We start from the raw sequence: 10,257 nt of genomic DNA, 5'->3' as shown, positions 1-10,257 counted from the left end.
GAATAAAAAATTGGTATTTTATCCATTTTCAATCTTGATTGATCTTCATTTAAGATATCTTGTACTGAATCATTCTTTACCTTTATTTACTTCAGGAAAAACCTATTTCAAAACAGGAAATTAATATAACACTTTTGGAAACAGGGTTGGTTTTTTTTTAAGTTTTTGTTGCTCGTTTCTCTTTCCGTTTGCTCTCAAAACCAGATGAGTTCAGGCGGACGTTATCAACAATCGCTGATTCAGAATTTTCTGCTGCTAATATAATGAATATAGTCTAACTTGTGTTTTAGAGGTGAGATTTCAGGGACCAAAACAGCCGCTGTTACGAGAATGTGCGAAATTATTTTTGCAATTATTTCAATTTATAGCCACCAATTTCTTGTTCGCCTATGTGAGTAACCGTTGCAAAATCAATTTTATAAACAATTTCTTTTCCTTGAAAGGTATCAATTATTATTGCTTAGGTGTGAATATCGTTGAGGCCTGGGGATTAGCCAAGAATGAGAGGCTTTGACCAGATGCCTTGACCTCGAGAAAAATTATCAGATATAAAAGCTCACGAATCTAGATAGATCAATATCAATTCTTAGTATGTCCATGAAAAAAATCTGCTTTCAATTAATTCAATACAATCGCGAATTCAATTGATTCCACGTCTCATGCAAACTCCATTTTTTATTATTTGTAGTTCTCATTTGGACTTACTTCGATCTGCTATTGGATTCACAATAATAACAATTAATTATTTTAGTTGTATATATTCCACTTTTATTTAGCTTAACAGGTGCTGCTGTGCAAATCCTATTTCAGAAAAAAAATTAATAGCTGCATGTGGCAAAAGAGATTGAAATTACGTGCTCAGTATGAAAATATATTACAATGTTGTTTCTAAATCTGCCTTTGGTTTCTTTAGCAAGTATCGTTCAATATATAGTGTACAAATTCATAAATAACAAAAAGCTCAAACCCTCCCGTTTAGCATACATAGTTTAACATCTTCAGGTACTAAAATGTGATGTCAAGGAGAGTTTGTGACAGATAGAGAGAAAAATAGCAAAAGGGCCTCTTGTCTTCGTTGAAATATCAAATGTTAGACACAATAACAGATTATTATCTTTTTGGTCCGAAATTAGTCAAGGAAATGAAAGGCTGTGTAGCTTACAGAGTATAGCGTGGGCGGCGAGTCGCGCCTCCAGGTTTAGTTTTTACAATCTTAACAACAATCTTGGCAGCTGTCCAGCTCGTTTTTCTCCATTCATCAGAGTTTAGCAGATCTCGTGTTAAATTGCTCTACATACAGATTTACGGTAATTTTCAGCATTTTTCTTCCCGTTGAGGCCTGACAGTTGGAGTTGCTATTCATGACAGCGAAGTGGAGCGTTGATGGACAGCTGCTTTTTGGCAATAATTGCGATCAACATATGTTACGATTCGCGGCTTCCGCATTATCTTCAATTAAGTGTGTATATTATTTATAAATTATATTTTACAATTGCGGTTCTTTGCTTTGAGGATTCCCTGAATTCGCTTTAGTCGACTCTTCCTGAATAGGGGGTGAGACCCTGAGACCTCCGCCAGGCTGCAATCCTCTGCGTGTACCAGGCCTGAAACATTTTGAAAAATATTAATGAGCAAAAACATTATCATTGAATCGCTCAATAATCTTTTACGAAAGCAAGGATCAGTTAGGGTCAAGGGGAAGAAGAGGGCAAGGCAAGGCAAATCAAAAGTAAAAAAGTGATACAAAATGATCTAGAACTTAATATCGATTTGTTTTTTTGACAAAATCTTTGGTGTGTATTTTCCTCCAAAATTCTCAGCACTTTTGACCATTTTTAAAGGGGTTCTAGTTCCTCTCTTCAAGATATTTGCGAGGGCAATAAATTATTCAGCATTATTTAATTTCTGAACCGCATTTTGTGTCTTTATATCTACACTGCCCCGCGCCTATTTTGATTCCTCATCTAAACGGCACTTTCTAAAGCTTTGCAATCTTGATATTTACTAAAATAAAAAATAGACCGCCTTGCCACTTCAGCCTTCTGGGAATTTGCAACGAAGCCCATCTTCTGTGCTGATTACCACAAAGCGTGGCGCTTTTATGACACATTTTATGCACCCTCTTCCATCATTTTCGCAACAGTTTGTTTTGAAGCAGTCTCTCTCTCAACGAGACGCCGACATCTCAAGCGCTGACTCTATTTTTATACGGACGTCAAGTTTGTTTGAATCCGTAACGTGTGTATATATATGTGCATATTTATATTTATGCATCCCTTTTATAAATTTCGACGTTTGCTGCCGGGCACGAGCGCGGGTGTTTCTGCGCCATCATCTTCTCTCTGCGCTCCGAAATAGAATGCGCGGCGAATTTCAGTCCCAGACTTGGAGATGAATTTGTGTGGCTTGCAGCATTTGTGCGCAATACACTAAACACACACGCGTTATTATAATTTGCCACTGCGGCTCACCGAATGCCCCAGTTCCGTCTCCGCTCTGTGAGTTTATTGCCTGCGGAAGAAAAGAAAAGCTCAAAGTCTTGCTGCTCTCTCAGTGTTCCAGCCAGCAATCGTAGAGATGAGGACCGGGAAAGTTTTACGGGCTTTATGCTTGTAGCGTCGCAGAGCCAAGACATGAAAGGGAACTGAATTTTATCTCCGCGGCTGTAAATTTTGCCTTTGAGGCAGATTTGTTGTCCCCCTACATGTGTAGCGAAACTTATGAGTGGCTAGATAATATTTGCATTCTTAAATGTGTTTATTTTGGGCGTAAAGCGGGAAGCGGTTTATTGCATTTTTAAAATTATGGGCTTGTCTTCATTTGCAAGCTGGATAAATATTCTAGCAGTCTCGGACCAGAGTTTCTTTCATTTTAACTCTAACATCATTAATTTTCCTGCGAAAAAATATTTTATTTTTTTCCGAAAAAAAAATAATTTTCAGAAAAATTAACAAATAAAAACACTTTTCCAGCAACTAACACACACTTAATAGTATTCTAAGATATATATCAAGCTCTTAAAAAATTGATATTTTATATCCTTTGCTAAAATTTGAGTTTGATTTGATAACTCTCACTTCTTACTGCAGTCTAATATTTCCGTTATGCACCGGATTGTAATCCTTTTAGCAGCCGCTTTGTTGATTGTAAAGCGTGAGTGTCACTATCTAATTTCATATTCACGGGCACGCACTTTCGTTAATTTTATTCTCACTGTCAGCTCGCGTCCCATAATCACAATCATCTCATTCCCGTCGCATTAACACTAGTTCGTCAAAGTTGGATGCGTGCTTGAAGCTCACGGCTTGAGACGATTTTTTTCTCGTCCCAGTTTCGCGATTTGTGCGGCGCCGCGTGCGCGGCGGAGACATAAAGGGCGTCGGTTTGATATTTCACACTGACATGTCGCGGCCTGTAATTGAATCTAGTTTCGCTCTCTCGTGTCCATGTGCTTGTTGTAGTTCTTCTTTTCGTGTCTCTTCGCGTTAACAGGGGGAAGCCAATACGGAGCGCATACAGACAAATTGGCACACATTTTTCTTACAATTAGGCTATATTACGTAAACGCATTCTGCAGATCGATTCGCTCCCCCAATGCTCGTTTGCACGGAAGGTTACACCGGACACTTTTGAAATTTGGTATCTGTACCAATAATGTTTAATTTTTAAATTAATGAATAACGGGTTTGACAGAAAATATGAAATTTAGAAATCAACGTTTACTTTCGCAGTTTGAGACAGTGTTTTAGTAGTTTTACCACCGCGGTCAGGAAAACGTACCAATTATTGATTGGTTTATCTCACAAGTATTTGCACTCTCATTCCTCATTATCGTAGTGGAGTTCATGTGAAGTGATAATTAAATTTAAAAAAAAATGATAATTTTGGGACGCGTGTCATTAAAGCACGTCAGCACGTCGTGTCTTTCAGCAAAAATATCACTTCAAATTTTGGTTCATCATAGCAGGGGTGGCGGAAAACTAACTTAGAGCCAAAGTTGATCTATTGAGTCCATTGAAAGTCTTGAAACTATCTTCAAATAAAGTTGTTACAAAATAATCCACTGTTGCCAATATTTTGAACAGCTCTTGAACTTCTGCAGGTTTCATTTTATTTTTTAAAATAAAAAACTGACGTTCTGCATATATCTATTTTTAATTTTTTGAAAGAGGTGTAATTTGCAAATAAATATAATCGGAGGAAACAAGAAAATTCCGATCTATAATTTGATTCAATCAAAGGCCAGCGGTTATTTTCCCCGATTAAACTGGACTGAAACGCCATTACAGAGTTGAAAATCATATGCGGAGAGCAGCAAGTCGTGCGGCTGATTTACATTTTATGTGATATTTACCGTACGCGCGCGAGAAAGAGCGACTACTCCTCTCGATAATATAATTTATGTCTTTTACGACTCGCCAGACGGCCTATATTTTTAGGTAAATGAGCAATTACCAGAGAGGCTTTTATAAAATAAATATCGGAGGAAGAAAACACGCGGCCGCGTGCTACCGCTGTTTGGACGTAATTATGCTATCAGAAAAAGAAAGAAGGAGGCCTGCAGGGCCGATAATTGAGAATGAACTCACTAAACGGGAAACAATTTGACCAGAAAACGGTTTCTAAACCAGAATTTTAACACTCAAATAATTCCCTTCCAGCCATTACGCGGGGACGATCTGAGATTTCTATGAAAATCATGCAAATCTTGCCTCTGGAAAGTGCGTGCGGCGTGAATCAAAAGACTCTCGTTAACATGAGATTCCAAGGACCAAATAAAAGTTCTCTTTTAAACTGCGACTTTCTTAAAGGTTCGCTGTCGTTTTATCAGCATATCGAACTATACAGAGGCTTGTCAAATTATTTGATTGATTCTAGTCTAGCTAATAGTAATCAATATATTTTGCCTCGTTGTCTCGAAAGATTAAAACTTTTGTGTTAAAATTGGTATGACATAGCAGGGCAGCAATTTAAATTTATTCGGATTTAGTAAAAAGCGATCATGAAAATATATCTCCAGTATGTTCACACTCCAGAGTAACATCAAGCCTCAGAAAAAAAGATTGACCGTTTTTAATAACAATTTTCGTATTCCCTCGACAATATTTATTCATTGATGTGTGTCGTACGATGGAGTAACTCCTTTTTTAAATTTAATTTAAGATTTCGAAGTAGGGAGACAGGGAATACTAGCTCACAAATTAACAAAAAAAAAAATTTGTGTCGAAATTTTCACTCTTTCTTGGTCAATTTTGGTATTTAAATTAAACCTAAAGGATTATTGACCGTTTAAAGTAGGGTTCAAATTAATTCTAAAAAGGATTATTTTAAGTAACGAAAGTTACCATTCAGCTTTAAATGTTCTCTTTGGTATTTTTTATTCTATATATGAATAAATATTCCAAACGATAGGGGTTTTCTCATTTATTCCATTATATATTTAACGGCTGTTAAAATGTTTAGTGCTCTTTATCGCCTTTTATAATAATGTGTCAAACAAGTTTTTTTCTTTCCATTTCAGTCACTGTAGGAAGATAATGTCTAGTTTTAAACTCCAGCCGACGATTGTAAATCGAATAATCTACTAGTTCAAATCTGCGATGCGAAATTTTCCATTCGGAGCTGATAAAACTATGTTGAAGTGCAGAAACGTCCTTGTCCGTTCAAGTGTCGCAAACCTACTATAAGGCAGCGATAAAAATTGCAGATAACCGCGGGCACGACAAGTTGAATATATGCTGTGTCAATTATTATCGTTCTTCCGCCCACAACACGCAGCCACGAGAGCTCACTCGGCAGCCAGCGGGACGAAACAGTATAATTCCACAGAGATAATCGCAAATTGGCTTCGGAAGCGATAATTAGCCACGTCGCGCGCGGTAACAAATAATAGTCGTCGGCGCGCAGAGCAAACATTTCGTCAGAGGAGCCACAAAGCTTGTGAGATGTGCAAACAATAATGGTGAAAGTGTCTATTTGAAAATTGCTCAAAATCTTGATAAAACGCGTGGGAATTAATTTTCGGAAAAGTAGGCCTGCACTTTTGATAGTTTGGAGTTAGCGGCCGGCGTCTTTCATATTTTCACTCTCAAACGAGATGGACACACGCAGATAAAATCTGTCGGTGGGAACGAAAAACGAGTCCAAAGTGCTGCGAAGGGGGAGCTCTTTTTCAATTTCAAAGAGAGAGTGTCTGGTTTGTTTCAAGCCTAAAGCTCAAGGGCGGCAATCGTTTTGGCCAGAAATAAACCACGCTCCAAAGATAAAAAATAATTAATTCTTTATAGAATAATAATTCTAGCTGAGGCGCCAAAGAGAAGATATTAAATTTGCAAAATCAACCAGAGACATTACTACAAGATGGTCTTATGAAGCGCTAATTTTATTTTAATATTTAATAATTAAATTAAATAATATTGTTATTATTCAAGCAAGGCAAGTATTCCCAATTTCCTTTTTATTCTTTGTCCATTTTAGAATTTACAGATTAGAACTGTCATAGTTAAATTTACTAAATAATTTGACCGACAGTAAATGCATAAAAATTGTGTTTCCACGAAAACACCAAAGAATTATTCCTGATTTCCTTAGCAATATGAATTTTTGCTTGCTTTTTTCTCTAAAATTTTCAGAGGATATTTTACAGACTGGAAAATAAAGTTATAAAGAACGAAATTCTGATTTTTAAACTTTGACACAAATCAGAGGTCATTCGAAAGTCAAAGGTTTAAATCATGCTGAATAAGAACGAGACACGCGGATGGCGACGGCGGCGGGTGCTCTGTTTTTGTTGTTTGCGCTAGCTCTTTCACGGTGCACTTGTGTAAAAGAGAGTTAAGTCTCAGTGCCGCAGAAACACACGCAACAAATTGAAAAAAACTTTTGCCAAGAGCCCGGAGAGCACAAAGTCGCCATGCAAACGCAGAGGAGAGGAGGAAGAAACGCGATCCGCATGTGTTGTATGCTTGGCTGCGGTCGTACGTGCGCGAATAAATTTCATATGTGTGTGTACATCCTCGTATTATAATTGCAGTGACAGCAGCGAATTGAGTATTTGTATCGAAAGTCAACCGCAGATATCACGGAAATCGAGATGCACCGGCGCCAGGCTGGGAGAGAAAAAAATAGAGACAACATGCATGTGTCTTATCGCTTTTGCGTCTCACCTCGTGTCAATGTTCTAGCTGTTTTCTCCGGAACATTGATTTACCTTGTTGTACTATAGAAAAATGTGTTCTTGAGCAACTCGACTGTGCGATGCATTTATGTAACACTTTATCCGCGGGGAGCTTTGAAAGTACATGTTACGTCGGTTATTTTATCTGTTAGTAAAAAGTTACACCGTACACGTCGTGCTTTATTCCTGGGGCGGTAAACTACACAGGAAATCAACTAATCAATTTATTTTTCAAAGCGACCAAGCGACGTTTTATGAAAAAAAATCGTTTAATCTTTCTGATCTAATAAATTTTTAGATATAAAAGTGCCTCAAAAGATTTAAAAGGGTGATTCGATTTCAAACATAACTCCGTGGCTTTTTCCATTTCTAGGGGGCACAAATTTAGGCATCAAATCATAGAGTAATTTTAAATTTTCGACTTGATATCAAGCGGATATCTACCGATGGTAAATAGTTTATATTACTTATTTTTATATGAAAGTATAAACTTCTTGGGATAGACAAAAATCAACTATAAAAGCTTTGATTGCTTCATAGGGGGTTGGTTATTTTTTTTTTTTTTTTTTTTTACCTGCACGTCGGACTCGTCGAGGCCGATTTCGGCTGCAAGCAGCACTAGGTCGGTAGGGTGCGGGTTCTTGACTTTGGCAAACTGCGCTTCGAGGGCGTCCCACTGCTCTGCGGTGATCTGAATCACGTTCCTCTGCGGAGACATGTTTGGCGGCGACATCGACTGGATTGAGCCGGAGGAGGAACTCATCTTACGCGTGTTTGCGGATTTCAGAAAAGGAGACCGTTGTGGGGAAAAAAGCCTGCGAAAATACCACAAAAGGGTCACGTTATTGGAGAAATAAATTTATCGAGACGGAGACAGATTTAATGTAGATGTCATTAATCAAGTTGTTTGCAAAATTTATTAACGGTTATTGTACGGGAAATCTAGTGTATTGTAAAATCCTGTTTGCAAAATTATGGGAATATCAATCCTTTCCTTCCACTTTGAGTAATGAAATTTAAAAATGAGAACGAACCTCATACTTATACTGTTTTACTTCCTTCAGATTTACTTCGTCACCGACCAACCGAATAAGTGGCCCATCAGAGACAAAGGGAGAAGTGAAGTAAACAAATTTAATAAGGACTAATCAGAGCTAATAAGTCTCAATTAAAATTGATGAGCAGGCCGCCGTCTTTATATTTCAAATAGAGTGGTGCTTGAAAATCAGATTAATATCCAATTGAACCTGCAAAATTCGAGTGGGAGCATGCATGCTTTAATTGACCCTTGAGAGTGAGCCGAGCAAGACGCACCCAAGGTCGTCCGTACTCCGCACTACAAAACCCGAGTCAAATGTGAGAGAACTCTCAGGAGAGACCAATTGTCCTTATTATTCAATAAATTGTGTCTGAAGCACGGGAAGTTGATTGTTGAAGCGGCAGGATGGACAAGATTATGCATGGGGCGCGCGTAATTTGCCTAGCTTCTTTTGCATGTGCTTTTGCGCGGAAGGCAAGCAAAATGCAGATAATTCGTTGCAACACGACGTTGTGAGCAAAATACCTACAGCATCAACTGCGCGTTGTTTATTTCCCACGAAAGTGCCTCTTTTCGTTTTCTCTCACTACTGTGTTGCTTCAACGTATTATTAGATTTAGTACAACATTTCACGTAAAGGCGCAAAGCTAAATATTTGCGTAAATAAGTCAAAATAACTTTTGCTGATTAAAACATTTTTTAAATTGCTCTTAAAAATGAATTCAAGAGTAAACATTTTTAGTCACAGATTAAAATTTGAAAACCAATCCAAGCACAAATAATTTTATATATTTTTAATCAGTTTTTTTAAAGATTTTCCAAAATTCCCTTACTGGTTATTTTAGAATTTAACATAGTCTAAAACATTTTTCGGTTGAAATAGACCCAATGCTTCTCGAGCAATTATCATTCCATGTTTATTTACAGATTTGTCCTGCATGCTCTGTAGATGCATGCAAAAATTAAAAAAAAAAACTGAGGAAGCTCCTCCTATAATTTCAAATTAAAATTATGAATACATCTATATAGTGCACCTGCCTTCAAGTATGTTGAAATTAAGTTGAAATTGCGATTTAACGCGCAACCGAATTCATGGACTAAGAAATAAGAACTTAAGCCGGCACAAAAACTTTTATGTTGTAAAAAATAACTAGGAAAATAAATTGCTTCATGGATTTGTCCAAGATTATGCAACCAGCAATGTAATTTTACAGAGAATAAAAATATTATTAAAACATCATCATATCAGAGGATTTTAAGCATTTTTAAAGACAAACTTTTGATCGGAATAATTATTATTTAAAATTTAAAAAATTCATGAAATACAAAATACAGAAATTGTAACTTCCTGTAGTATCTTTCTTCAACCTGACGTTTTCCTCAAAATTGTATCAAATTAAACCCCTCAATGTTATAAAAAAATAATTACCACACGTCAATCAAAACTAATCACGCGGAGCTCTAGTTCGCGAGGAATGCAGGAAATCAGTTCCGCTTACCTATCGTCCGTTCTTTGGCAAATTGAGCAATCAAGAGAGATTTTGCTCCGTGGTGTGCTCTCTGGGAATAGGTCTGTGTTGTCTGGTGTGTGCACCTCGGAAGGAGCGCGGCGATGGACTAACACGAACTTGAAACACGCGAGGCAACGGACGGTGCTCCGCCGCCACCACCGCAGCGAGTTAAAGCGACACTTGCGCACCAGCGTGCGGCTCGCGCTGGTCCAAAAGAGCGCGAGAGAGCAGATAAGGCGGTAATTAATTTGTGACTCATCTCATTTATGACTGCAGCACCGACGAAATGGCAGCAAACATTATGAGCCGAGCGAGGCGCCGCCCGCCGAATCGGGAGCAAATATTTGCCGAACGCGCCGCCACGCACGCTGATTTCTCGCGAAAATAGGATGGCTCAGGGCACTGGGTCGGCCGGGTGAGTCAACAGGAACAGCATGCTGCGTGTGTGATGAGGAAGAGAAGCACAGTTTGTGTTGCGGGGGTGGAACTATGCTCACGTACATTCTGCTTTTTGTCGTCTTTGAGGAATA

General features: G+C 38.0%; 1 protein-coding gene across 1 annotated transcript; it reads right to left on the bottom strand.

Moving 5' to 3' along the window:
• Positions 1–742: 742 nt before the first annotated feature.
• LOC135946762 (homeodomain-only protein-like) lies at positions 743–9,875 on the bottom strand. Its single transcript, XM_065495125.1, has 3 exons — positions 9,716–9,875; positions 7,752–7,992; positions 743–1,604 (listed from the first exon to the last, which is right to left on the bottom strand). The coding sequence occupies exons 2-3, from the start codon at positions 7,938–7,940 to the stop codon at positions 1,530–1,532; spliced, it is 264 nt and encodes an 87-aa protein (XP_065351197.1). The 5' UTR covers positions 7,941–7,992; positions 9,716–9,875; the 3' UTR covers positions 743–1,529.
• Positions 9,876–10,257: the final 382 nt, after the last annotated feature.

Source organism: Cloeon dipterum, chromosome X (assembly GCF_949628265.1).
Source record: "Cloeon dipterum chromosome X, ieCloDipt1.1, whole genome shotgun sequence".
NCBI classification, from domain to species: Eukaryota; Metazoa; Arthropoda; class Insecta; order Ephemeroptera; family Baetidae; genus Cloeon; species Cloeon dipterum.
The sequence above is the reverse complement of the archived record's forward strand: the minus strand, read 5'-3'. Positions and strand labels throughout refer to the sequence as shown.

Excerpts from the sequence above, each read along its gene's own strand:
- LOC135946762 (XM_065495125.1), bottom strand. The coding sequence starts at position 7,940 with ATGAGTTCCTCCTCCGGCTCAATCCAGTCGATGTCGCCGCCAAACATG. Across the intron at positions 1,605-7,751 it reads TCGACGAGTCCGACGTGCAG|GCCTGGTACACGCAGAGGAT; the intron begins GTAAAAAAAAAA and ends AAAATGTTTCAG.